Raw genomic sequence first — 27,011 nt, 5'->3', positions numbered from 1 at the left:
ATTTGTCGATCATCCAACCCCAACCAACGGCCCTCCAATACCCCCGCCAATGACATCCCCTCGACTTTCCCACCGTCTTACGTATAACCGCCGGAGATCCCCATTAGCGGGGCTTGGTCGCGGTGCTGACGTCTATGATTATCTGGCCGGTGTCGGGTTTGATCGAATCATTGAATTTCAATCATCTGATTTGATGGTTGGTCGGGCTGGCTGATTCCTGGTTCGTTTCTGCGGTTTCTCAGGTAGCGAGGGGGGCGGTCCCTTTTCTTCCCTTTTTTCCTCCCTTTTCCTTGCGAAGGTAGGTTGGGACGGTGCCTTGTTAGGCTAGTCGATGCGGCGAAAGGAAGAAGAAAAAAAGAAAAGAAAAAAAGAAAAGAAAAAAAATCCAAGGACGTCGGCTGATGTGCCCTGTACTTGGTACCTGTCAAATCCAAACCTAAAAATGAGAGGTGGCACTAAAGCGGTGACAGGGAATTTTCTAGTTCTACGCAGTAAGGGTTAAGGAATTCATGTCGAACGATTGCAGAAAAAAGACGGGAAGCGAAGCGAAACGAATCAGGCAGGAGGCAAGAGGCACGAATACGTAGGAATCCTCCACACTCCGGACTTCTACGATCTGCACATCAGTTCTCGTCTCGTGCATCGGAAGGGGAACATGTGGCAACCGCCAACGGATGGGACGAGACGAGGCCCGAAAATAGCCGCCGGACAGTTCATCGAAGGATTGCGTTGCCTGGTTGCTGATGACCCCATCTGCGCCCCCATCCGGTCCGCTCTGCCCTGCTGTTCTCTGCCAAAATAACCCGGACCGGTGGAATTCAAATCAGGACTACAGTATGAATTGGAGGGTTGAGGCTGAGGCTAAATAAGACATCCCCTTGGCCACCGGCCGCCCTGATTGGAGGCCCCGGGTCGTACCTAATCCATCAGCTGATGGGCTGCTGTACCTTGCTGACTCGTAGTCCCCGTTGATCCCGGACCCTTTTCACATGCCCTGTCCGTGCTTTGTCGTCTCTTTTGCTCGTCGTGCGATTCGCCATCGGTCGCTTATCCGGAGGGCGGAATGGGAGGCCTGATAGGATGCGGTGTGTGCGCGGTGTGCGTTGGATGCGGTTTGGGCGCTTCAATGCATCTGGAAGGAGGGAGGGGGCAGGGAACAATAACCGGATCTTCGCAAGGTCTTTTTAAATCGTGTAGTCGTCTTCGTATATTATCTCTATAGTACACCCACCACGGCGCTGACCATCACCGCCGCCTCCCGCTCCCAGTTCCCACTATTACCACTTCCTCCTCCAGATTCCACGCGTCCTCGTTCGGTCCCGAGAGTCGCCGCCGGGAGTTGGGATCCTCGCAACACGCATTCCTTGATCTCCTTCTTCAGTCGATCCCGGTTGGATCTCAGTGTCCGAGCGGAGACCCCGCCACGGTTGACGATCTCCTGGGTGCGCACGGTGAGCGACGACGCCAGTGTCCGCCAGAAGTACGACGGAAGCGATGCGGTATCGAGCGAATTGAGAAGTGGCTGCAACAGGTTGTTCTTCCCGTGTTGGACAGCGGAGGCGTCGCCTTCATTGCGGTCGGGAGCCGTCGACGAAGGGAGTAGTGGATGGGACGGCGGTCGGAGGTTGCTGAGAATGGCCTCGAGCGCAAAGATGTCCTGACATCGCCCGGACAACTCGGATAGCGTTCGCTCCAGCGTTGGCAACGTGGACAGCGCTCGGACAAGGTTGTTCAAAGATGTCACAATGGCTGTTTGCATATACCCTTGCAACGTAGAGAGAAGCAGCTCCGGTTGGAATTCTGCCGCCGATCTCAGGCCCGGAGGTACCGCCGACAACAAATACAGGATGGTGACTCCCGAGATCAGTCGTGCCCTCGAATCGCGCGCTTGCTTGTAGCCCGACTGGCCCGCACCCCCGGCGGAGCTGGCAGACATGGAGAATCGATGGATGCCCTGCTGCGCTCTTGATTTGACCATGTTCTCGGCGGGAAAGAGAAGCTCGGTCTTCAACGTGCGAATGACCTTGACCCGGTCCAGCCCGTAACCTTCCTCTCCCACTCCCGTGGCCGAAAACATCCGACGTAGGCTCCCAATGGTGGATGCTGCGCGTTCCAGCGTGCGATAATCATCCCTGACAGGGGTGGGAGAGGATGCCGTGCCATTACTGCCTGTCATGGCTCCGGCACTACCACCACCACGACCGTTGATTTCACTCAGTTGGCCTTCCAACTGTCTGCCGAGAGCCAGGCAGCGTCCGACCGCTCTTGCAAGTCGCACAGTGGCCAGCGATTTCTCTGCAGCTACCCTGGCCTCGTCGGCCGCTTCCCACTTGCGAAGCACCTCCTTTTCCAGTCGCTCATACCCTTGCGTTACCGAGGAGATCTGGTCCTCGGCCTCCTTGAGGACATGTCCTGCGGCGGCGGTCTGGTCCCGCGTGTGCGTCAGCAGCGGCAGGGCTGACTTGGTAGTTAGCGTATGAATATGTGTATCGATCTCCTGGAGGTCAAAAAGCACCCTTGAAAGCGGGGTTGACAGGTCCAGTGGTGTGTCTGTCACATTGTTTGTGGCCACCACCAATGAATTGGCAAAGGAGGCGGGAGAGAACTCGGGGTCCAAGAAGGCCTCGTAGTCAATGTACGAAGGCTCGCCTTCTGCCATGATCGACCTGGTGGGATATACCTTTGTATATCGCCGCACAATCCCAGGAGGAGGAAATGATCACTCGATCTATGGAAATGAGGGTATTAAAATGAATGTGATATGTAGAAAAAGAACAGGAGGACCGTGAGTTATCACCGAGCTGGGAACCAGCTACGGGATTGAATGTGGGAAACTAGTCGGACGATCAATGGTCCCCGAGGCACGAGCTTATTTCAGACCTAGAGATACGCAATGAAATGCCATCTCGTCGCGCGGACCCCAAAAATTGTAAACGGAGGATGTTGAACGACAGATGTTGATCCGGACAAGCCATGTGTCGGAACCATCCCGCCTCGGTCTCGGCTGAGTCAGCCAGGATATAGACCTGGTTTTTGTCCAGCCATTTATACAATTCTGTCCTCACATCATGCAAAAATCAAGATTGCTTTACTAGAATGTTTATTTCCAAATCGCATAATCAATACATTTGAGGTACATCAAGGTATCCAACGGTTCTACCGCGTTGCCATCTCCGTCAGTCACGTGGGCGGAGGTCTAGACGCTCCGGAGCGATTCTCATCTCCGCCGGCGCAATTCAGGAACCAACCTCTCCCCAGCTTTCGAGTCGGCGAAGCTCTCGGTGTGTCTGTCCTTCATTTCCCCCGGTTCTCTATCGCCTGCGGTGTGCGGTGACGGTCCATTGTCTGTCACACTTTGCTCAAATCTCTGTCGCCCACTTCGCTGCGCTCGTCTTATCCCTCGGTCCTTCCCCTCAGCAATGCGCGCCATCTAATAAGCGACCCGTCTAACAACACAGCCCTGATTCATGCACCCCTTTTCCATCCTCACTCTCGGCATCTTTGTAGCGGGTTACATCACCGCCAGGTGGGATCTTGTTACCCGGTTATACGAACTGGCGATTTTCGCGTGGGATCACGGCGTCGTGGTATGTCTTGCTTCGGAGAAACTGCCTGCTGGAATCGCATTGGCTAACTGCATCTGTCTTGACTAGACTCGCACGGCGAAGGGATTCCTGTTGCTTTCTGTCTTCTTCTTCCTGCTCGTCCTTCCGATTAATCATTTGGCCACAAGAGAGGGCGAACTGGTACGCTCATTCCCCACACCGAAATATACCATAGGTGGCCGCCTAATAACCTCCGCCGTTAGCACCCCCGATACGTGAATCTCGGCGTCTCCGCTCGGGAACAACTTCGCCGTCGCGGTTCCTTTTAGTCGTCCCTGAACGATGACAACATGCTCATGAGCGATGGACTACTACGGGTATTTTGGCCGTATGATCTCCCCCGGTCGTCGTCCCCGGGCGTGATTGTGGGATGGCGGAACTCGGAGCTTGACTTCTTTGTGCTCACGGTGCTGGAGGATGTTGAGGTGCGTATATGATCAAGGTAGTCTTGGGGGTTGGCGCGGTGCTGACACATTGGCTATAGCCTCGGAATGTCGACAATGCTCTTCGCGCCGGAATCCTCTTCCGCAATAGCCCGCACCCGATTGTGCGCATATTTACGCTCTGTGGACGCTCAGCCATGCATGTGCTTGGGTCGACTAACTCGCAGGACCCGCCGACGGTTTTCAATCCGTCGCATCTATATGTCAACACGCAACCGTCGTGCAAGGTGCCCCGGATCTATTGCCCGCCTGAAACCAATCTGTCTGTTCAAGTGATCATGTTCAACCGGCCTCATCCGACTCGAATGGAGTACATGTCGCTGAATCCCATTTCCCTCGCTCTGGGTGATAAGGTCCTGACCACGGATAAGTCGGATTCCGTGTCGGATAAGATCGATACCGAGGAAGAAGGGGATAGATCTCGGTCGGGCAAGCTGGTTGAGAAACTCAAACTGCATACGGTCGTGAAGCATGTCCCGTCGCACAAGGAACAGGCACTGCCCCTGATCGTCAATCAGGTCAACTGCGCGTACGAGATGGGGAAACTTATGGAAAAGAACAGTCATCTGATTGGGATTCGCATCAAGCGAAGCATGAGTGTTGGGGAGCGGGTGGTAGAGTCTGCAACTACTCTATGGGATCTGTTTGTACTGGGAGTTTCTTATGTGTTCTGGCAGTGGATTTGGCCCGTGGTTACGCGGGTGTTCGTCGTCGGTCTGGTCTGCCATCGCACCGTGGCGGAAGTGGTTTTGCAGATTCTGGAGTGGCGCGCTCGTCCTGATGCGGCCGCGCTGAAGGATATATCAGCCACAGCCCAGCAGGTTGATATTCGGCTTCAGCAGTTTTGCTACTGGCCCATTCAATACGCCAAGTTGCGACAAAGGAAGGATAATTGGGAGAGCGTGACAACGAGTCATCCGGATTACATCCGGTTCTACAACAGCTTGTGGCTTGTGGCCAACGATGTGATCATCGGGATCGCGCTGGGATCGTACATCATCGACAATGCCAACTGGGTGGCCTTTCAGATTAATTCCATCCTCACGGGTTGGACGGTCGAGGGTCTGCAACGCACTATTTCCTGGCTGATGGACTGGCCGGCAGGTCTTAAACTAAACAACGAACTCGCTGCGTTCCTCGGTGATCTGTTCTTGTGGGTGATCGAAAACTGGGCCGGTAAGGGATCCATCCCACATCTGCCTGGTCTTACAACTGACTGTTTGACCAAGCCTGCATTGCGAATCTGCAACCCTATCTGCCTCATGTGATATACATTGTTGGATGCTCGTCTTTCGCGGGAGCCAGCATGCCCATCGCGCTCTTTTCAGATCTTGTGTCCATCCTGACCGTGCATATTTACTCTTTCTACACCGCGTCGGCGCGCATTTTCAACTGGCAACTCACCATCATCATATCTCTGTTCCATCTTTTTCGCGGAAAGAAGCGAAATGTGCTCCGCAATCGTATAGATTCATGCGACTATGACCTTGATCAACTCCTCATCGGCACCATCCTATTCACCGTGCTTTTCTTCCTCTTGCCTACTATCATTGTCTTCTATTTGGCGTTTGCATCCGCGCGGATGTTAATCATCTCATTGAAAGCGGCGCTTGATACATGGCTGGCTTTTTTGAATCATTTCCCGCTATTTGCACTCATGCTGCGGGTCAAGGACTCTCGTCGACTACCCGGTATGTCGCCCTCCACTCATGCAAAAGATAATTTGGCTAATAAATTACACCTGGAATAGGCGGGATCCTCTTCGAGCTTCGGGAAGAGAACGACAAATCATCGGATAGCTCGACTTCGGTGCCATATATTCACCTCGAGGTATGCATTCCTATGCTCTTTGATCACAACCTTGACATGGTTCTAACATCACCTATCTAGTCAATCCCCCTTACTCTTCGCGCCATGTTCGACCAATACTTCCAGCTCGGCCACCGACTTCGGAAACACTATCTCTCGCCGCAGGTCATTTTCTGTCTCTTCACTGGCCGCTTCGTGCCGCCCATCCACCGTCGGAATCTATATAGTATGCAATATAGCATGCTTCCTGCCCGTCGGGCCGGTATGGCAGAAGTATGGTCCATTCTGACGCAGCCCCGGAAAACCCATAGTACAGGAAGCAGCTCTTCCTCGATGGGTGGGGGAATTGGCAACGCGGCGAACGGGCTGCTTAAAGTGCCTGGAGGATTTGGGCAAGGGGATATGAGACGAAGAGGACATCGGTGATTCATGAGCTAGATGTTTATAGATAGATATGAGTTTATGCGAATAATAATACACTATTTCTGATAATGAGGTGGAGGGAAAGTATGAATTATACAAATATTGTACAGTACAGTATCTAGATAAGTTTAGATCTAGCACGCAGAATGCAAACTCCATAATTTACATGCAACCCACAAGCAATTAAGCAGAATAATAGAAATCCAAGCTAATAATAGATCGCTATGCTTAAGCTATAAGCCATTCACAATGCTGTAGACCCGTGAAACCGATCTCAGACATGAGACAAGACACAATCGGCCGTGGATCCCGCAGTCTCGGCTCCCAAGTGCCGAAGCAACCAAGCCACTTCAGCAACAAGATTGATATCTTTTCTCCCCAGAGGCCTATCGACTCGCATTCTGTTCGCGGTAAGCGGCGAGCGGCGAGCGGCGAGTGCAGAGAGAAACGTCGGAGTACATCCCGATCCGGGAGGAGTGGAGAGTGAGGTGGGCGAATAGATGGACGGAGCGAAGAGGTATGCAAAACTCATTCATAACATCGTTTCAGAAGTGTCCGGAAGTCGGCGTTTCAGTTCCGCAGGTGCTCCATGTCGCTTTCCTTCGCGTTGTTTTTCCGTGCGTCGTCGAGCATCGAGTCGATTCCTCGGTCTTTCAGTGCGACCTGTATGTCCTGCGTTAGATTCCTCTGGGTGGAATGTATCGGGTATAACGGGAAAGGGAAAGTAAGTACATTCAGACAGGTCCTGTATTTCGAGAAGAGTTCGTCGCAGTCCTTGGCGGAGGTGTTTCCGCGCAGATACTCTATTCCGAGACGTTAGGGGTGAAATTCAATCGTGGCCGGGGAGTTAGAAGGTGATATGAGCGTACTTTCACTGTACCATTTGAGAAAGCAGGTGTCGTATTTCCTAGAGTTGGAGGTGGTGTTAGTGAGGCAGTTCGGAGGTGGGTTTTCTCTCCGACGAGTGAACTTACTCTTTGACTTCGTTGCATTCGGGGGCTATCGATGCTGCCATTCTGACGTAGTGATGAATAGATAGTGAGTAGATCTGGAGGTGATATCTGTCTTTCAAATGCAGATGGTCTGATATTATGGAGTGGCAATGCGGACTGAATGAATCGCCTCCAACTCCGATGGACGAAGATGATCGGCGCGGCTTATCACTTATCCTGTTCCGGTAGGCGGTCTAGTCGGTACCGGCACCACTATTCTCCACCTCCGAGCCGGTTCTTTTTTTCTTTTTCATTTTCCGAAGCTTCGCATTGAAAAGGTCGACGGAGATAACAAAAAGAATACAAAGCGGACGCTCGCACAGATCGTCGTGGTCTGTCCGTCATTGTCTGCTTCGGCTTCTTTTTCTTTTCTCTCATCACACTGATCTGATCCATAGAAAGGATCCTACCTGCCATCATGGATTCCGCTGCTGATTTCCCTCCGTTCCAGGACCGGCTGGCCTCGTCGCTGATGCAGATGACGCGCACCGTCGGTCAACTTTCCGCTGAAGATCTCGCTTTCCACCGATCCTCGAGCTCCGAGCTCACCGAGTCTCTGGACGAGCAAAGTGACCGCATTCTGTCTCTTACGTCGTCGATCCTGAAAGCCGCGACGGCCGGCACGGATATCGCCGCGCCGAGTCTGCAAGATGAGGATTCCATCGAGGATAACTGGCGCGGGGTGGTGGATGTGATCGACGCGCTGCTGGAGAAGGCGGATGCCTGTCTGGATGAGTTCACGGGTGTCATCAAGAGGTTGAGCCCGTCGCAACAGGAACAAAGCGCCGCCGCCGCCGCCAAGGCTGCGAAAAAGCCTGCGACCAAGTTCCCGACTGTTTACGACTACGGGCCGTCGAAGATCCCCAAGCCCCAGCTGGAGTTTAAGCGTGCGGTCGATAATACGGATGTCTCGCCCTTCAAGCCTTTGCTGCGCACGAAGGAACATGCGACGGTGCCGTTGGAGAAGTCCGAGGGGTATGTGAACCCGTACGAGCCGGAGATTCGCGCGGCGAAGTACCCGCCTTCGACATACGAGGTGTCCCCGCCGGTTGATTATTTGCCGTTTGAGTCGACGACGGCTACGTTTGTGGATACTTTGGAGGGGGTTATGGACATGTTGAAGGAGCTCAAGACGGCCAAGGAGATCGCGATTGATCTGGAACATCACGACGTGCATTCGTACCATGGTCTTGTGTCGCTGATGCAAATCAGTACTCGGGACAAGGATTGGGTGGTGGATACGCTGAAGCCGTGGCGGGAGGAGCTCCAGGTGCTGAACGCGGTGTTTGCCGATCCGGGGATCCTCAAGGTTCTTCACGGATCGTCGATGGATATTATCTGGCTGCAGCGGGATCTCGGGCTGTACGTTGTTGGCATGTTTGACACGTACCATGCCGCGTGCGCGCTCAACTACCCCAAGCGCAGTTTGAAGTTCCTGCTACAGAAATTTGTCAACTTCGAAGCCGACAAGAGGTATCAGATGGCCGACTGGAGAATTCGACCTCTCCCCACTGGCATGTTCGACTATGCTCGCTCCGATACGCACTATCTCCTTCACATCTACGACCATCTGCGGAACGAGCTGGTCGAGAATTCGCTCCCTGACCACAACCTCGTCGATTATGTTCTGGACCATTCGAAGAACGAGGCCCTGCAGCGCTATGAGCGCCCCGTCTACGACGCTGCTACCGGACAAGGTGCCGGTGGCTGGTACGACTACTTGTGTCGCAACCCCGCTGTTCTGAGCAAAGAGCAATTTGCTGTTTTCAAGGCTGTGCATCAATGGCGTGACCGGGTTGCCAGAGAAGAAGATGAAGGCGTGCAATGCGTCTTCCCGAAGCACATCCTCTTCAAGGTCGCCAGCGTTATGCCTGTGGACAAGGGCACTCTGTTCCGGACGTTGTCGCCGATGACTCCTATCACCAAAGACCGGGTATCGGACCTGCTGGAGACCATCAAGCAGGCGAAGATCGAGGGTGCCACGGGACCTGAATGGCGCGATGTCTATGTCAAGCCATCTAAGCCCAACCAGACTGCGCCTGCAGCTGAGCAAGACCAAGAGCATTCGACTCCGGAGGACCATCCCACCGCTGAGCGCTACGAAGTCTCCCAGTTCTGGGGCGATATCCTCAACTCGCAAGAACCGCTTACACCTCCCGAGTACTCCGCCGTCGCCTCTGCCGAGGCCCTTCGAATCTCCCTACCTCTTCCACCCATGCCGCGAACCGTCTCCGAAGTACGTCACACCGTCAGCGACCAGACCGCCGCCGCCGCCCCGAAGCCCGAGCCTACCCCCACCGAACCCCCCAAGGCTCCTGAGAACCAGATCTTCACGGTCAAGGACCTCGGTGGCCCGCGCAAACGCAAAGCCACCCCCGTCGAAACCGCTTCTGAGGAGGCGCCCGAAATCGAGGACCTCAGCCAAACCGTCGACCTCGCCGAGAAGCCCAGCAAGAAGCAGCGCCGGAAGGAGAAAAAGAACAAAAACGGATCCGGGAAGAACACACCCCAACCCGAGTCCAAACCTGAGGAAGCGCCGTTCAACTACGAGACGGCGGACACGGTGCTACACGGCCAGACCACGAAGGGATCAGGGCTTCCGAAGAAGGCGCCGTTCAATCCGTACGCGAAGGCCATGGATGCGCCGTCTGGAGCACGCAAGCAGAAACGAGAGTTGCCCGGGAAGACGTTTACCTTTCGGTGATCTCACCCATGTACTTGGTTATGCCATTGGATTATGTTGGATAGAATTCATGGGGGAGGAACTCATGATAGAAAAGGTGGTTGGTTTCCTAGTTATTCATAGCGATACCCTTGAGTTAGAAAGAATGTACGATCAATCAATGAACATTCGATGTCATGCTCTTACCTCAATTAGTATATCTATATTTTGTAACCGACCTTTCACTCCTTTCTATTCTATATACTGCACAACAATTATAGTAATATACATCAATATACACACCTTACCAATTTCAACCCCATTCATCCGATCTCCAGCACAAAAGAAAGATGCAATCTACGCAAGCACCTTCCTCCGCTGCTTAATCATATACGAATACATCATGACAGACCCTATCCAACCCACATTAGCACACCCACCCCAAAGAAAGCAGGACAGCCAGTCACAGAGGACAAGAAATAAACTCACCCGGCACATAAAGCCCCAAGCAGAAATAAAACACCCCCGAGACAGCTCCCCTCTGCGTCGTCGTCGCCGCACCGTACATAAGCCACCACTCACTGGCAATACCGACGGGATAGAGGACAATGAAGAGCGAGTATCTATTTCGCTTCCATATCAGCATCCACCCACCCTACACACATGGACAGAACAGAGAAACGCCCTTAAGGACATGGGAGAAAACATACCTCAACCATCTCACCACGCCCGTCTCGAACCCGGACCCAGACAACAGCGCCACGAAATACACATACCGCACGGCGTCCGCAACCGACCACGCCAGGAGCATGCAGGCGTAGGCGCCCGACGGCCCCGTCACGCCGGGGAAGCCGTAGTTGATGGCCCAGACCTGGACGGAGCGCGCGAAGACCTGCGTGAAGGTCGTGAAGACGGGGGCGCGCGTGATTCCTATTGTTGATCTCTTGTTTAGTACTCTGCTTACTATGGTATCGGGTGGGGTTGTAAGGCTTAAGGCTTAGCCTGGGGATGGGGATGTGTACCCGCGGCGGCGTGTAGAACGTCAGCTACAGCGAGGGTTTGGGCCCATCTTGTTTGGGGCTCGAGGGTGGTGTAGATGGTGGTTGGTAGAGGGAGGGTTGATGCGGAGGGGTGGGAGAGGGCGAGGAAGCAGAGGGTGAGGAGGATGCGGAGCCAGAGGATGGCGCCGAGGGTGTTGTAGGCGAGGAGGTAGAGCTTGGATATATGCATCCTAGGTGTTTTGGGTGATGGTATAGATAAGATGTAGGGTTCTGACTGTGCTGAGTTTTTTGTGAAGAATTCTGGAGACTAAGGTAGAGCCAAGTCACTACTAGCAGCTGGAGTAAGTTAGTGCATTGGACATGCGGAGATCTTTGTCAGCCATTCGGTTCTACGCTTGGTATAACTACAGCGAGAGGATGAAGGTGCCAGGTTCGGAAAGTATCTAGTAATTCTGGTAGTGAGTTAGATATAATCTTCTACGAGTATTCTATTTCTATTCCGCTATGTCTTAAAGAGCGGTGTGGAAAACCCCTCGATGATGCCGGAGAAGGTTCAATAGTGGCATCCCGCATCTCCGGGTCTAGAGACAGAACGGTATTTATGATATCATCGAGGAATGTGGACACTCTATTTTTACTATGCATGGTCTGTGTTGGTAGCCCAGGTGCATGCCTATATGCACCAAGACAGTTGGATAGCCACATGTATGCACACGCCTACGGACATGCATGTAGGGCCGTTGTACCACTGCAGCTCCACCGACCTTACTGGCGACAGATAAAGCAACATAGCACATGCAGTCCAGTTCAACCATGGCGGGGTACTGCGACGGCGATCAACAGACCTTCAATTAAGGTGCCGGCACTTTGATGAGGATGGCCATGTTGCGCTGCACATCGGCGAGCTAGATATTTAGGGACCAGCCCCATGCCGTACGGAGAATATACTTTGCAGCATGCAATCGTTTCGGTGGAGAAAGGGGAGGATCTGGTATGAGGAGAGCGAGGACTCAGGAGAATTCGAGCTCACTAGCCAGAATGGATTCAATTGGCGCTCCGGGTCCTGTGGGTTCAGCTGGGGTGGGTATGCGGAGTCCATGAATATCATCATATCATGATTACGGAGTGGTCGGGGTGGTCATCTGCTGCACGCCGTAGATATGGAGTACGGAGCATCCGGAGAATAACCCATGTCGATATACTAATATCACCGACGCTATAGACTCGATAGTCGAAACCAACCCGGACTTGGTTTACCACGGGGCTGGGTCAGTCCGCCAGCGCTAGATAGAGAATGCTCCGTAAATAGTAGAGAACAAGGCCAAATACGAGATGACCCAAGGACCAGGATGATGTCCGTGCCCTCCTTGTTTCGTACTATTCTCTAGTCTTGACGGGGATGGGGATTAGCATCGATTGGGGTCTGCGGTAGGTCAAAGGTCATGCGTCAGGAGGGGGAGAAGACAAAGAAAAGAAAAAGAAAAAAAATATCAAGCCGAGAATTGCCGATGCAACTCCATAAACACCCACGACTAACTAGTAACTGCAGAGTATGTAGAAGAACCACGACTTACGTACTCCAAACCCTCGGGCCACCAAACCCGGGGTAGCACAAGATGTGAGTCCCCGTGGACTTGACGAAAGTCTATCTTCACGGACACTGCATGGCGCCCAGCGTACAGAGTAAGAGTAGACCCGGGAGTCCACCTGACTCCTGAGACATCCGTGGTCATGGTCTGCATGCCGCTAGACCGACGGGTTGTCTAGTCTGACTCTCCGGTCGTTGACAGTGCTCAGGGGATTGAGTCTCCGCGAAGTCATGATGTAATGGTGTCTTACCGGGTCCGCCAATGGGGGTCAGGGGAGGTCACGGACAACGGGGATTGTATGATGCTCCCTGCGGGTTCAACGGTCTCCCCTGGTCGGTACTTCTGCGTCCCGGTCAGGGCGAGAGTGAGGGCGCACAGTATTTGGAAATCATCCATGTTGACCGACAGGGGCAGTTGATTATTGTGAACGAGATGGATAAGGAATGGATGGAGTCAGACAGAAATCAAGAAATCAATCCACGGAGTGAACATCCCTACCTGCGTAGGGAGGTAATCTTCAATGCCTCCCCCAATGGAACGATGAATACAGATTAGGAGGGTGTCACCAAACCACCGCCTGCAGGACGCTAACCCGCATCGGGGCCCTCCTGCTGCGGACGGGCGGTTTTTGACGCAGGTACCAGTTGCCTTCACTGAGATTTAGGGGGGGTGGCATGGCACGGGACATCCTCCCTCTCTCCTTAATCCTTATCGGTCCAAGTCGGTCGGGAATGGTGGGAGGAACTGTGAACTGTGGGCCCCCCTCTTCCCTTTGCCCCCCCTCACCACCTGAATAAAATAAATCATAAAATCAACCGACATGGGGGGTTCGCCAATGGGAGGCCCCCGTTTCACCACACAGACTCCTGAGTCGCGACTATCGACCTGCCAGGAAGAAGGCAGCAGGGAAACAATCAGGATGACGACTCAAATGTTAAATCGTAAATGCGATTCTGACAGCGGTCGGCCGGTTACCCACAGATCCTGAAGTCTACTTCCTGCGTACGCGTGGTAATCGGCTCATCTACTCCAGACCGTCTTAGGTTTACCTACTCCGGAGTAGGACGGCTAACGTAGAATCCGGCAAGTAGGACGATGCACGATGTCCGTTGGTTGCTGCAGACAGCATGCCGTGAGTGTCACCCTCAAAATAAAATTAAAGAAAAATCCCCATGTCAATCATTCAAACACGGCATCATCCTGGTCCCGAGAGATAACACAGGCAACCGCCCTCCTCCACCCCTCTGCACGGTTGCGTGTGCATCATCAGCATTATTTACGGAGTACGCAGTAGTACGCAGTATGCGTAGTGTCGAGTCAATCTTTTTTTTTTTTTCTTGGTCGCACCTTCGGCCCCCCTGTTCGCTCCCGAACGACCGAGAGGGTGGCGATGTTCGGTGCCGCGCATTGGGCCAGGGGTAAACGGATGGGGAAAAAGGGACTCGAGACGCCCGCTAACGACTGGGAACTGGTCTCCCCTAGAGTGCCTGCTAGTACCTGGGATTTTGGCTCGCGTTTTTTTATTTTTATTTTTATTTTTATTTTCCTCTGGGCCTGCTCGACTCCGTAATTCTTCGCGCAACTAACGTGAACTAATGGCTAGTGCAAAGGATTAGACAAGGTACGTGCAGCAGGTGGCTCCGGCGGATGGGGAAATTCCCCTTGCGTCTACGTGCATTGCACTGTTGACTTTCTGAATATCGCAGTCATGAAGGATGGCAGGCGGCGGAAGACGATCATCCGGATGCCTTCTCGATTGAGACGATGGAGGGTTGGATTCATACTTCATCATTACGCGGGATGCAATCCATTACTCGATTCCTTGGCCCTCTTAATCCACGATACATACTCCGTAGTATATTTGATTGCCATTGATGAATTTGACCCCGTAGGACGACGGCAGGAAAGGCGATAAATTAAACCATGATTCAACATGCCAATCACCAGGGCTGGCGGAGAAGACTAAAAAACAGGACCTCCAACTTTCTCCATATTTTCTCGCGTGTCGGTCATTGGTCGGTGTGCTGTTTTTTTAATTTTTTTTTCTTCTTCTTTTTTAACCCGTTGCCTCGAGGTTCCTATTTTGATTATAATTATTTTTGATATTACAGTGATAAATCACCCTTATGCACTGTCCGGGATTGATTTGAATTCCACCGGCCTAGCCTCATCAGCGAGTCAATTGAAAGCGAACTCTTAATTCCGGGCGGTGATGGTGGGTGTGATTCCCGAATAGGCTTGAATTCAGGCACAGGGATCGTTTGCTGGGTCTGGGGGGGGGATGAAAAGTGGAGTGGAGTGGCAGAAAAAAAATCATGTTAATTGTTCATCGATGCGGTTTGGGACAACCACCTTTTTTTTTTTTTTTTTTTTTTTTTCTCCTGGCGTTCCTTGCCATGGATCATCTGGAGATTAACTTACCACCGACGCAGGGACAGGGGAGATTCGAAAATCACACAGTCTATCGGGAGGGACGGAGCACAGCGTCAGGGTTCTAGATGAAATGAGCAGATTCAAGAATAGAATAATCAAGAATAAAGAGCAGCCACCCGGAGTATACGCAGTAGTCAGGACGCAGTAGAGACAACGCGGTTCCTGAGTCTTCGCGCTGCAGGTGTGGGAGCTCCACTCCATATTCCAAGGTCCCTCACGCCCTAAGAAAATCGACCCCCTCCTGCTATTATTATTATTATTATTTGTTCATGTTTCCCCTCCCTCTCGTTCATCCTCATTACTTTACCGCTCCAGCTGCCCGTATGCCCTATTAATCTTACACTCCTTCCCTGGCTGGCTTCGTCTTCCCTTCGTTCTTGGATTTTTTTTTTTTTCCAATCCCCCGTCCTTTATCTTCCTCGTGCCGATTCCCTCGTAACACTCCCCATTCTTATTACTGTCTCATTCGGCCTCTTCGGGTGGATTGCATTGGCTGTGGTTTCCGTCTCCAGCTGTTCGCCATCCACGGCACTGCATTTCCTGCCTCCCTCTTCTTCCGAAATATCCATTAATTCCTCTGCTTCCTTGCTTTGGCTTTCATCGCCAACTCCGAATTCGCTCGCGTCTGGATTCAATCGTCTCCCGCGACGCTACTCGACGGTTCGGAAATATATCTCACACACCCCGTCTCGTTTCTTCCGTCGGAGCATTCAAATCGTCTCGTCCCCTGTTGATCGCTTCCACCACCACTTTTTCCCCTCGCTGGCATTCCACCAACAGACGAGAAAAAAAATTTCACCCACACCGACAATTGAGCAGCGAAAATTACATCTCTCCACTCGTCGGCTTTTCATTGTATTAATCGAATAATCAGCGACCCTGCCATCCCTTCCGTGGTACCCTCGACGCAAGTTTGAAACGCGTACGCTAAAGGGGTGCAACTCGACCGATTACGTTGTGGTCGCGTTCAAGATTCTCAACCCAGATGACCAGCTCGGGTACATGAAATTTAGCGGCTGAGTCTTGCGATCGTCAACCAACAAACCGACATCTCCTCTTGCCGGTGTCTGTTGGCCTATTTGGTGGCTGGTCGCTCGTCCTTAGTATATACCGTACCTTGGATTTTGGGGAGCGGTTCTTTTGTGTGCCTTTCTTTGAGACACCGTCCACCGTTGATTTCACATAATGTCGGTTGCGACTATGCTACAACCTGCTTCGAGAACCTCTACGTCTTCATCCTCTTCCTTCCAACCAGTTTCGCGTCAAAACACAATGTCTTCCCATGATACCCGGTCCCTCCGGCAGTCCAAGCGGCTGTCGGTCACGGCGCTGTACCTGTCTATGTCCGCGAAGGACAGGGACCTTGAAATATCAGATGATCTGGCGAGGGGTAAGTCTTCCCTGGCTCCTTTCATTTCGCCCCCTTCCTCCGGATGAGCCCACTAACCAGTCGTCTGTGATTAGCGCAAAAACACCTTCGAGAATTAAAGAGCAAAATCTCATCGCAATCCAAGAAGAACTTCGTCCTTGAAAAAGATGTCCGATACCTGGATTCGCGAATAGCCTTGCTGATCCAAAACCGCATGGCACTGGAGGAGGTAAGAAAAACAAACCCAAAATGCATCCGGCGCACTCGCTCACAACCGGTTCTAGCAAAACGAAGTCGCTAGCCACCTCGACGATGCGATCGACCCCCAGGAAGGTTTCTTCCCGAACGACGAGAAAACGCAGAAATATGGCAACCTCCTTTTCCTTCTCCAGTCCGAGCCGCGTCACATCGCTCATCTCTGTCGACTGGTTTCCATGTCCGAAATTGACTCCCTACTCCAGACCGTCATGTTCACCATCTACGGAAACCAGTACGAGAGCCGCGAAGAGCACCTGCTTCTGACCATGTTTCAGTCCGTCCTTACCTACCAATTCGACAACACTCCGGAGTACTCGTCGCTCCTGCGCCAGAACACCCCCGTTTCCCGCATGATGACGACCTACACCCGCCGTGGACCCGGTCAGAGCTATCTGAAACAGGTCCTTGCCGACCAGATCAATTCTCTGATCGAGCTGCGCGATGTCGACCTGGAGATCAACCCCTTGAAGGTATACGAGACCATGGTGAAGCAGATTGAGGAAGAAACGGGCACTCTGCCGGACTACTTGGCTCGGTCCGTGACGGCCGAAGCGGCAGCGGAAAATGAACAGGTTCAGGCGATCATTGCGCCGCGCCTGAAGATGCTGACGGACATTGCCAACGGTTTCTTGACCACGATCATCACCTCGGTCGACGAGGCTCCTTACGGCATCCGATGGATTTGCAAACAGATTCGGAGCTTGTCTCGCCGCAAGTATCCGGACGCTCAGGACCAGACCATCTGTACCCTGATCGGAGGTTTCTTTTTCTTGCGATTTATCAACCCCGCCATCGTCACCCCACGTTCGTACATGTTGATCGAGTCGATCCCCACCGACAAGCCTCGCCGCACGTTGACTCTGATCGCCAAGATGCTGCAGAACCTGGCCAACAAGCCATCTTATGCCAAGGAGCCTTACATGGCCAAACTGCAGCCCTTTATCCAGCAGAACAAGGAGCGTGTCAACAAGTTCTTGCTGGATCTGTGCGAAGTGCAGGATTTCTACGAGAGCCTGGAGATGGACAACTATGTGGCGCTCTCGAAGCGAGACCTGGAGCTGCAGATCACACTCAACGAGATGTATGCGACTCACTCTCTCCTCGAAAAGCATAGTATCGCGCTGGCCCAGGACCAACACTCGCATCTTCACGAACTCTTGCAGGAGCTCGGCTCCGCGCCCCCGCAGGTGCCCCGGAAGGAAAACCGGACCATTACGATCCCCTTGTTTAGTCGATGGGAAACGGCTCTGGATGACTTGACTTCTGCTCTTGACATTACGCAGGAGGAAGTGTTCTTCATGGAGGCCAAGTCAACCTTCGTCCAGATTCTCCGGTCTTTGCCCCCGAACTCGTCGGTCGCTCGCCGACCTCTGCGCCTCGACCGCATTGCAGAGGCTGCGGCGACTCTGAAGAACGATGCGGTTATGGTGCGGAAGGGCATTCGCACCATGGAGCTGCTGAGCCAACTTCAAGAAATGGGAGTCATCGACCGATCGGATGAGTTCAGTCTCCTCCGCGACGAGGTGGAGCAAGAATTGGTGCACCTGGGCTCCTTGAAAGAGAAGGTTCTGGATGAGACGAAGAAATTGGATGAAGTCTTTGCTACGATCCGCGACCACAACGCGTATTTGGTGGGACAGCTGGAGACGTACAAATCCTACCTGCACAATGTCCGCAGTCAGTCGGAGGGCAAGCAAAGAAAACAGCAGAAGCACCAGGAACTGGGCCCCTACAAGTTCACCCATCAGCAACTCGAGAAAGAGGGGGTGATCCGCAGGAGTAACGTTCCAGAGAACCGACGCGCCAACATTTACTTCATGTTCAAGAGTCCTTTGCCGGGCACGTTTGTCATCAGTCTACACTACAAGGGTAAGTTTCCATTGGTTTGCTTCGCAGTCCTCGCCGTTCACCGTATACTAACAGGAAGAATAGGGCGAGCCCGAGGCCTCCTGGAGTTGGATCTCAAGCTTGACGATCTGCTCGAGATGCAAAAGGACAACCTCGAAGATTTGGACCTGGAATATGTCCAGTTCAACGTGTCCAAGGTGCTAATGCTACTGAACAAACGATTCGCACGAAAGAAGGGCTGGTAAGAGACTCTTGCAGGGATCTCTGCTTCCTTCCCGTTACGATATATGAAACAGGGCAACATGCTTAACATGAGTAGATTGCCTGGACATCCAGAGCCGAACTTCCTGCCATCGGGGTACTAAATGACGACACACGATTTGCGCCTCAAGCATAGCCTCGACACGGCAACAGAGGTGCCGACTTGTTTGATTGAACTGTTTTGATCTCATTATATTACGACCTGGAGCTGGAGATGGGTGGACGGTAACTCCCCTTCTCGCTCAAAGGTCCATGGCCTTTTTGATTCTTTGTTCTTTTTGGATTTCGAGGTGGATGGAGGAATGACTGCATTACTCACTATGATTTCTGTTTGATTCCCTCATCGGCACGTGTGACTATAGGAGAGACTTTAATTCTGGTGAAAGAGTGAGCACCTTAATTCTGAGGGTGGACCGGGCTTTTTTGCCTCGCAGGCTCGAGGAGGGTCTGGTCCCCCTGGTCAGGGATTGGGCGGTGTTGCTTGTTGGTATACCCCGTTGAATGATTTTGTGTTGTGTACGATTGACTGCTGCGTGTTTTTCTCTTCTGTGGTTTGGTCGGTGTGTGCTCTTCGCGTGTTATATCCACTGCTGTTTATTGTTTATTCGTTCCTATAAGAATTGGATTTAATGAGGATGCTTCAAATTCGTTGTTGTGCCACTCGCCAGGCATCACTTGAACACTCACCTGAAGGTTCACTCGGTACTCCGTAGAGCAGCCCCGGCCTTTTTAAACAATCCCATTGTCGTCGGGAATCCCTCGTCAGGAGTAGAAACGAGAGCAGCCTTAAGCAAATCAAGTTAGCCGCTCTGTTTTCTCAGTCGGCGATCCAGGAAGATCAATCAATAGTCCAGTCCATGACAGCTGTCAGGCACTGCCGAGGGTATAAATATGACCCGATGGATCCTGTCGCTCAAGTGAGGCTTGTTCCAGGTTGACGGATTCGGGTTTCATTTTTTTGGTTGGTTTAATTAATGACTCCCTCGCCACCATCTAATCATTTCGCCGAGTAGGATCTATTGAATTCTAGATTCGGCCATAATACCGTCGTCAAATCAAATCCCGAACATTTTGTGCATCAGGGATTTCTACCCGGAACGGCGAGCAATAGAGTTGTGCATCTATATCAGCATCGCATCGATATATGGCGTATGTGTGAATCTGTATCCACCATTGACGCTCTCACTCAGGGGTAAGGCGAGAAAAAGAAAAAGAAAAAGAAAAAAGCATAATATTACCTATATTAAACACCTTCCCTCATGGCGCGTCCCCTTGCTTCGACCGACGCTCCACAGTTCTACTTGCAGTCCCAACTTCGCTGCCTACTTACCCTGGCCCCCCCTATTTTCTCTTTTTCTATTTCCTGCCTGCATCGGGCACGAATGAAGGCCTTCGTAATCGTTCCAATTTGCCCTTCTTGGCGCAACGGGTCTCTCTGACCCTCATTTCTGTGGATTTCATAGTCATGTACTCCGTCCTGGAGACTGCGGACGAGCGTCATGGTCCGATCTCCTCGGTGCCTACCGGTGTCGGTCACCCTATAGGGGGGAGGGGGGGTTGATGTGGCTGAGTTAGGGGGCAAGTGGGCTTCGTTCGGGAGATTGGAAGCGTTCTAGGAGTACGGAGTAGAAGGCCTGCGGAATGTTCTATCTGATATTGCGGTGGGCTTGGGGGATCCTGTGTAGATTACTGGCCGTTATTAATGTATCGGGCATTGGCGACGCCGATTGATGGGGGCGTGACGGTCTTTGCCCTAAAGAGGGAAAGAAAACGCAACGCTGGAGGGATGTGACCCCCGGGTAGGTGTTTCAGTTGGGGCGTGGCGAATTGCGAGGCACAGATAGGCTGTTTCGAACTTGCTTTGCGCAGTACGCAGTCTGCTGTACGGAGGATGAGAGCCGGGGAGGATTCTGATCTGTGAGGAATGAGGTGCAGACGTGGCTGCCGGTAAACTTGATGTTGCGGAGACTACGTCACCTCCTGGTCGATCGCCGGTTTACGGGGCGTCTAGGGGTGTGTCTCTCCTGGGATGCGGTGGGATCGGTATAACTCATTAACTATATCGGTGCAAATAATAGAGATCCAGGTCGATGTCCATATTGGGCCAGGTTGATATGTCGATGTCGTTATACTCCGGTATCTGCTACGGCGGATGGCTGATGGGTGGAGCGAAAGCAGTCGACTCGACCAAGACTATTGCCTTGGAGTGAAGCCGCAATTTCCTCCTGATAGATCTAGATTCGCGTTGAGAGAAGGGGCCTCTGAGGTGAGAAACCGAAAGTGAGCAGAACGAAGGCCGCGGGAGCCCCTCCCCGTGACTCCACCCGCACGTTGACCGTCTGTTCTGCTCTTTCGCCTCCTGCATCTTCCCTTCCCCTCTTCGCCTCTTCTTCTAATTTGATTTTTCTCTCCTCTTCGCTTCCTCTTGTGTTTTCTCCGGCCCGATTTCCACCATCCTCTCCACCCGTTATTTGTGTGGCTGCGTTTAAAACCCCCCACTCCTCCCTATCAGTCTCTCATCGTCTCACGCTAAGCCAATCCGACCACCGCTAACTTCTTCTGCCTCTCTTCCGCCTTCCTCTCTCTCTCTTAACAACATCCCTCTCTCCCCTCCCTCCCTCCTTCCCTCCTCTTTCCACCCCATCCAACCCAACTTTCACAATGGCCGCCCCCGTTGAGAACCAGACTCCCCCGGCGTCCAAGTACGACGACTATGACTTCCCGACAACGGCCCCGGAGTCCAAGACCGGCCACCCTGGCCATACCACTCCCGAGCAGGACGCCAAGGTCGAGCAGCTCCGGAGCGAGCTGGAGAATGAGGGCTACACTAAGCGTCTAGATACCCTGACTTTGCTGCGTTTCCTGAGAGCCCGCAAGTTCGATGTGCCCGCTGCCAAGGCCATGTATGTTTGAGTGTTTGAGAGATTTCAGACCGCCCTCCCCCTCCACCGAAGAGAAACATTCGCTGACGAGCGCCTTGTCTGCAGGTTCGTGGAGTCCGAGAAGTGGCGCAAGGAGTTCGGTACCGATGACCTTGCTCGTACTTTCGACTACAAGGAGAAGCCCGAGGTCTTCAAGTACTACCCCCAGTACTACCACAAAACCGACAAGGTGCGTTGCGTCCCTCTGTTCAGACTTCCCGTGAACTTCGAATCCGATGGCTAACGTTCGATACGGCGAAACAGGATGGAAGACCCGTCTACATTGAGAAGATGGGCAAGATTGACCTCAATGCCATGTACAAGATCACCACCTCCGAGCGCATGCTGCAGAACCTCGTCACCGAGTACGAGAAGCTTGCCGACCCCCGGCTGCCGGCCTGCTCGCGGAAGTCCGGCAAGCTCCTCGAGACCTGCTGCACTATCATGGACCTGAAGGGTGTTGGCATCACCAGCATCCCCTCCGTCTACGGATACGTTCGCCAGGCCTCGGGTATCTCGCAGAACTACTACCCCGAGCGACTGGGCAAGTTCTACCTGATCAACGCTCCCTGGGGATTCAGCGGCGCCTTCAACGTTGTCAAGGGCTTTCTGGACCCCGTCACCGTCGACAAGATCCACATCCTCGGCTCCGACTACAAGAAGAAGCTCTTGGAGCAGGTCCCCGCCGAGAACCTTCCCGTCGAGTTCGGCGGTAGCTGCCAGTGCGCTGGTGGCTGCGAGATGAGCGACATGGGCCCCTGGCAAGAATCGGAATGGGCCAAGACCCCCAAGTGGGCCGTGCCTGAGGTCTCTCAGAACGAGGCTCCCGCCGCCGAGCAGAAGACCGAGGCCCCCGCGGAGCCTCAACCCACTGCATAGATCGTCTTTCTGTTTGGTTTTCCGTTTGTCTTCTTTTATTCTAATTTTTTTTTTGGATCAATATGGTAAATAGATTCTAGGCGCTCTTTTCTCCGCCTCCCTCACCCTGTTCTTTTTTCTCTCTCTCTCCGCCAAATGTCCCTTGAGGACATGAATCATATCATTTAGACCCCTCTCTTTCTCGCCTTTGGATCATTACTATTTGGTTCCTTTTTTTTACCCTCCAATGCAATAGTTGAACGTTGCCTTTGACGATGAGTGACTGGCAGATCCTCCTAGTTCCACCCATTTCTTCTACTTCCCCCTTGAGTTTTTACTGTTTGGGCTCGCTTTGACATTAGATATTGAAGTTTCCAAGACAACATGAGCGGCGCGGTGGTGCTTATCTTTTTATATTATAGATGGGGACGGGGAGTCGAGGAGAGAAGAGTAATGGCGAGAGAACGGTTGCATTTGTATTTCTTTCTGAAGAAAAATTAAGGGTTCTGTAAGGTGGGAGTTGCGTTGGTGTCGGGAGTGAGGTTCGATTTGATATTGATATATAACCGATTGAGATTGTCCCCTTCGAGAGAACTATGGGTTTCGCCATCTCGCTTTATGTCTTTGTCACTATGAACCGTAGAACTGGGGCAGATACATCGCCGTGCAAAAGTTATAAATCATCTTACAGAAAGCTTCTGCTCTCGAACTGTATGAGGATTGTCAAGATTCAACAAGTCACGAAGTCAATTGAAATTGGTATCATTCCATCCATGCCTGACGCCAAGTACTTAAAAAAACAACAGATAAACATGATATAGACAAGATCACACTTTCTCCACAACCTCCACGGCCTGTCTCGCCCGTTCGGCTTTCCCAACCGTCGACGCCAACGCATTCCCGTCCGATGTCGACTCCCCTGCCGCAGCATCTTCGTCGCCTTCGCCCTGGAGTCGAAGCAGCGTCCGCAGCGCATCCTCGTAAACCTCGGCCACTTCGCCATTGCGCCATCGCTCAGCCTCGTGGTCCGTTCCCAGGGGCACTTTGAGATCCCACTGGGCCTTGCGGGATTTCGATTTCCGGTGCGGAGGTCCATCGTCGCCGGGCTGGTCCTCGTGGCTTCGTTTCCTCGATGGCGGTTGGGATTGTGCTTGTGTTTGTGCTTGAGCCTGTGGTTGTGACTGTTGATCCGCATCTGGCATCGCGACGTCTGCACCTTCGCCCTCACGCGCGGTAGTCGAGCCATCGGTCTGTGTCTGTGTCTGTGCCTCTGCCTTCTTCTCCCCTTGCTCCTCCTCCGTCTGCGTATTCGTCGTCTCAGCCCCATCTATGCCCCCCTCATCCTCATCATCCTCATCATCCTTAAACTCCCCCTCGTCCTCCTCAATCGCCGCCCGCAACTGCTCCGCATACGCCTTCGCCGCCTTCCGCGGCGCATCGCGTCTCGCCTGCGCCACACTCGTCGTCAACGATTCCAGCTGCGCATAGAGCGAGGTCACGCGCGCCGCGAGATGCGTGTCGTAGGCTTCATACTCGACCGTCTCCGTGGGGGCCGTGAACGACGCCGGGAAAGGGAACTGTTCGGACGAGGAATCCAGTCCGTTGATGCTGATGGAGGAAGAGGCGGTGGTGAAGGTTTTGGTTATGTACTTTTTTTTCCGTGAAGTTCTGTTAGTGACTGTGGAACTGGACTGGAATGGGAGTGAGGAGGAGGGGGATCGAACCTGATCGACCAGTTCGCGGACTCGCTCGCGCATCGGATCCGGTCCATCGCTTGTGTTGGCTGACGGGGGGAGATGGAGATCAAGCTTCTGTCGGGAGAGAGCGACGGTGTTGGCGTAGAGGTAGGTGAAGTCCGCGGGGGATTGGAGTTCGATTTTGCGGTGCATAGACATTGGGGAGGTTGATGGTGGTGGTGATGTTTTGGTCGTGTTTTGGGAGGGTTGGATTTGACCAACGGGAAGGGAAGGGGATGGGCGGTGGTCCCCTTTGCGTTCGACAGCCAGGAATGAGTTCAATCGCGTCCGATGGCAGAGTTCCTGGGGATCGAATGAAGAGAAGTGGAGACGCGTCGGGCGAGATAACAGAGTTGGCCGAATGCGGCAGGTGCAAACGGGGGCCTGAGGGCTCAGGCATGCAGGTATCCAGGCATGAAGGCACCCAGGCAGCCCGTCGATCGTTGCCCCTCGCGAGCGCCAATGATGTCATGGATCGATCGATCCTCTTTTTTTTTTTTTGGTCTTCAGCGCGAAACTCTAACGAAAACCCACTTCGTTTCGGGGTTGCCTTGCCTTGCCCTCGTTCTTCTCCTGATCGCTTTTGGAGTTTATGACCTCATGGCTGATGCACCGGACATTTATTTTAACTAGTGCTCTGCCCGGCAGCGCTGTTACTCTGGCCAGCTGTCTTCCAAGCATTCGCCCTTGTTTCATCTTATATTAAGCTCATCTTCCCTTGCCTTACACCGTACTAGCTTGCTTAGCTACCGGGTCCGGTTGTTGGCCGACGAACGCTACGCCATCTCCGCCCCTCCCTTTCCTTCTCCTGGATTGCTTACGAGGATGGCCTTGGTGTATAGATAGGGGATCAGGGGTATTGCTGTGTGATAGGCTTGGATTGCACACGAAAGGGCGGTGTATGTGTGCCTGCGACCACTGACCGGGGTGGCACATCCAGCTAGCTACGACCATGGAGAACAATCCTGCCAGCATTCTACTGGTAGACAATACCTGCCCTCGCGTGCGGCCCTCCGACGATGAAGCGCTTTCCCAGACCCCGACCGCTGCGGAAGTATCCCGACGTCTATCGCGACGGCTTACCAGACCGTCGGTGCGAGGAGAACTAGCGAGACGGAAGTATGCGAAATGGCAGCCCCATCGACTGGGGATCACGGATGACGGTGATCCAGACCCGGAGAGGAGGCCGAGCGAGGGGCGGGACTTGGCTTTGACGGATACAGCGACCAACACGGTGGGAGGGGCACCGAGTCTCGCGACCACCTCCTCGCTGCCGACGAACGAACCGCTCGATTCCAACCCGATCGATTTCGCCCCCTCTGCGGATCCGGCCGAGCAAGGAAGCGATGGCCGTGATAGATCCGGGTCCAGGTCCGCATCGAGGACTGCGGCTGCGTCGGGCCCCGAGTCTCATGCGGTTGGACTCAAGCCTGGCACCGACCTGGATATTCTCTACGAGAACCAGCGCGGTTGGTTTCTGTGCGGGATTCCGCTGTACTCGCACCGCTCGCTGCTGAACTTCGACCCGGCCACCTGGGTGACCCATGACTTCAGGGACAGTCCCGTCAACATCACCAATGCGCAGCTGCCGGACCCCAGTTGGGAGTGGGCGTGGCGAAGATGGTACGTGGACATGTCGGGGGACGTGGACGACCAGGGCTGGCAATATTCGTTCTCCTTCAGTTCGTCGGCGTGGCATGGGTCGCATCCGTGGTTTCATTCATTCGTGCGAAGGCGCCGGTGGGTGCGGCTGCGGGTGAAGCGGGTTTCGGAGAGAAGCCGTCGGGATCGTACAGGACTGGAAATGGCCCATATGCTCAACGACGACTATTTCACCATCCACACGGGGAAGAAAAAGCGCGCGTCGAGCTCGGAGCGCGCATCACGGGTGACCTCGGGATACCTGAGCCGGGCCACGACCAAGGTCGAGGAAGAGGCTCCTTTGGAGGAGATTGGGAATATTCCCAGCTTGATGCATGCCCTCAAAGTGGCGATCGTGGACCGCGAGAAGATCGATGCGTTGAGACGATTCGTCGAGGAAGGCGGCCCCGAGCTGTATTATTTGGAGGGACAGGTAATGACTTCAAATCCTTCGCCGTTACTAGCAAGCGCTTGATAGGTGCTGACTCACTCTGCTCAGATCCCCGATATCATGCCCATGTTCGTCTTCCAGGCCTCGCGATGGCAGGTTCTCACGCACTTCGTCAGTGTCATCGACGAACTGACCTCGAAAATCCCCGAGGTCGGCGAACGAGAAGCCGAGGAACTACGCCGCAAGAAGGAGTACCTCACGAAGGCCGTAGAGAGCGCGCGACACCATCTCAGGGGACCCGAAGTCGTCAGTGCTCGACGCCGATCATCGGCCCCGGAGATGCTGGATTTGACCCCCGGTCCGAAGAAGAAAGGCCTGCTATCCAAGTACTTGGGGAAATTCTCGTTCAAGCCCATGGACGACGGAGGACCCATCAGGGGAATACCGAAGGGGGCTGAAATTGGCAAGGAAGGTCATATTTATCAATATTCGTCCTGATCCTTTCTTTCCTTTTTTCCCTTTTTTCATTTTTTTATATTTTTCCTCTTTTGTTTGCGTTCTGGCTCGGTTCTCGGGACTTGATACCCATGCTCGTTTTGTGTCCAGTTCAAGGCTTCGGAGTGACTGGTGTAGTCTGTCATTGGCAACGACTGTAATAGATAATTCAATCATTTGGCATTCTTCATACAGCATACAGTGTACATCGCCGGAGGGTGATCAGTATAGCCATCAACAAAGTATAACCAAGCAGGAGAAATTGGCCCGGACGTC

General features: G+C 53.2%; 10 protein-coding genes across 10 annotated transcripts; 5 read left to right on the top strand and 5 right to left on the bottom strand.

Moving 5' to 3' along the window:
• Positions 1-1,069: 1,069 nt before the first annotated feature.
• Positions 1,070-2,919, bottom strand: P170DRAFT_434774 (Golgi transport complex subunit COG5). Its single transcript, XM_024848795.1, has one exon. It carries the CDS (start codon positions 2,657-2,659, stop codon positions 1,217-1,219), a length of 1,443 nt encoding a protein of 480 aa, XP_024708353.1. The 5' UTR covers positions 2,660-2,919; the 3' UTR covers positions 1,070-1,216.
• A 756-nt stretch (positions 2,920-3,675) lies between these two features.
• Positions 3,676-6,345, top strand: P170DRAFT_121980 (phosphatidylinositol N-acetylglucosaminyltransferase). The gene is made up of 6 exons (XM_024842364.1): positions 3,676-3,746; positions 3,809-4,030; positions 4,090-5,224; positions 5,278-5,739; positions 5,799-5,878; positions 5,939-6,345. Exons 2-6 carry the CDS (start codon positions 3,896-3,898, stop codon positions 6,281-6,283), a joined length of 2,157 nt encoding a protein of 718 aa, XP_024708352.1. The 5' UTR covers positions 3,676-3,746; positions 3,809-3,895; the 3' UTR covers positions 6,284-6,345.
• Positions 6,346-6,383: 38 nt separating this feature from the next.
• On the bottom strand, positions 6,384-7,313 carry P170DRAFT_434771 (uncharacterized protein). Its single transcript, XM_024848793.1, has 4 exons — positions 7,255-7,313; positions 7,150-7,187; positions 7,013-7,083; positions 6,384-6,943 (listed from the first exon to the last, which is right to left on the bottom strand). Exons 1-4 carry the CDS (start codon positions 7,293-7,295, stop codon positions 6,851-6,853), a joined length of 243 nt encoding a protein of 80 aa, XP_024708350.1. The 5' UTR covers positions 7,296-7,313; the 3' UTR covers positions 6,384-6,850.
• P170DRAFT_434772 (uncharacterized protein) lies at positions 6,385-7,076 on the bottom strand. The gene has a single exon (XM_024848794.1). It carries the CDS (start codon positions 6,810-6,812, stop codon positions 6,555-6,557), a length of 258 nt encoding a protein of 85 aa, XP_024708351.1. The 5' UTR covers positions 6,813-7,076; the 3' UTR covers positions 6,385-6,554.
• Positions 7,314-7,555: 242 nt separating the features above from the next.
• On the top strand, positions 7,556-10,118 carry P170DRAFT_434770 (exosome nuclease subunit RRP6). Its single transcript, XM_024848792.1, has one exon. It carries the CDS (start codon positions 7,691-7,693, stop codon positions 9,974-9,976), a length of 2,286 nt encoding a protein of 761 aa, XP_024708349.1. The 5' UTR covers positions 7,556-7,690; the 3' UTR covers positions 9,977-10,118.
• Positions 10,119-10,169: 51 nt separating this feature from the next.
• Positions 10,170-11,228, bottom strand: P170DRAFT_462842 (putative membrane protein). The gene is made up of 4 exons (XM_024852121.1): positions 10,957-11,228; positions 10,645-10,864; positions 10,424-10,557; positions 10,170-10,347 (listed from the first exon to the last, which is right to left on the bottom strand). The coding sequence occupies exons 1-4, from the start codon at positions 11,162-11,164 to the stop codon at positions 10,292-10,294; spliced, it is 618 nt and encodes a 205-aa protein (XP_024708348.1). The 5' UTR covers positions 11,165-11,228; the 3' UTR covers positions 10,170-10,291.
• Positions 11,229-16,142: 4,914 nt separating this feature from the next.
• On the top strand, positions 16,143-18,677 carry P170DRAFT_444889 (Ras GTPase activating protein IRA2; the record flags this gene model as incomplete). The annotated part of the gene is made up of 4 exons (XM_024850665.1): positions 16,143-16,347; positions 16,422-16,555; positions 16,611-18,453; positions 18,517-18,677. The coding sequence occupies 4 exons, from the start codon at positions 16,143-16,145 to the stop codon at positions 18,675-18,677; spliced, it is 2,343 nt and encodes a 780-aa protein (XP_024708347.1).
• Positions 18,678-21,354: 2,677 nt separating this feature from the next.
• On the top strand, positions 21,355-22,493 carry P170DRAFT_349218 (SEC14 family lipid-binding protein; the record flags this gene model as incomplete). Its single annotated transcript, XM_024843726.1, has 3 exons — positions 21,355-21,596; positions 21,681-21,804; positions 21,879-22,493. The coding sequence occupies 3 exons, from the start codon at positions 21,355-21,357 to the stop codon at positions 22,491-22,493; spliced, it is 981 nt and encodes a 326-aa protein (XP_024708346.1).
• Positions 22,494-23,224: 731 nt separating this feature from the next.
• Positions 23,225-24,553, bottom strand: P170DRAFT_507756 (uncharacterized protein). Its single transcript, XM_024854510.1, has 2 exons — positions 24,197-24,553; positions 23,225-24,121 (listed from the first exon to the last, which is right to left on the bottom strand). The coding sequence occupies exons 1-2, from the start codon at positions 24,365-24,367 to the stop codon at positions 23,300-23,302; spliced, it is 993 nt and encodes a 330-aa protein (XP_024708345.1). The 5' UTR covers positions 24,368-24,553; the 3' UTR covers positions 23,225-23,299.
• A 200-nt stretch (positions 24,554-24,753) lies between these two features.
• P170DRAFT_403801 (uncharacterized protein) lies at positions 24,754-26,917 on the top strand. Its single transcript, XM_024846495.1, has 2 exons — positions 24,754-26,282; positions 26,349-26,917. Exons 1-2 carry the CDS (start codon positions 25,161-25,163, stop codon positions 26,736-26,738), a joined length of 1,512 nt encoding a protein of 503 aa, XP_024708344.1. The 5' UTR covers positions 24,754-25,160; the 3' UTR covers positions 26,739-26,917.
• The last annotated feature ends 94 nt before the right edge of the window (positions 26,918-27,011 follow it).

Source organism: Aspergillus steynii (assembly GCF_002849105.1).
Source record: "Aspergillus steynii IBT 23096 chromosome Unknown P170scaffold_2, whole genome shotgun sequence".
Taxonomy (NCBI): Eukaryota; Fungi; Ascomycota; class Eurotiomycetes; order Eurotiales; family Aspergillaceae; genus Aspergillus; species Aspergillus steynii.
Note: the sequence above shows the minus strand (reverse complement) of the source record. Positions and strands in the feature narration are given on the sequence as shown.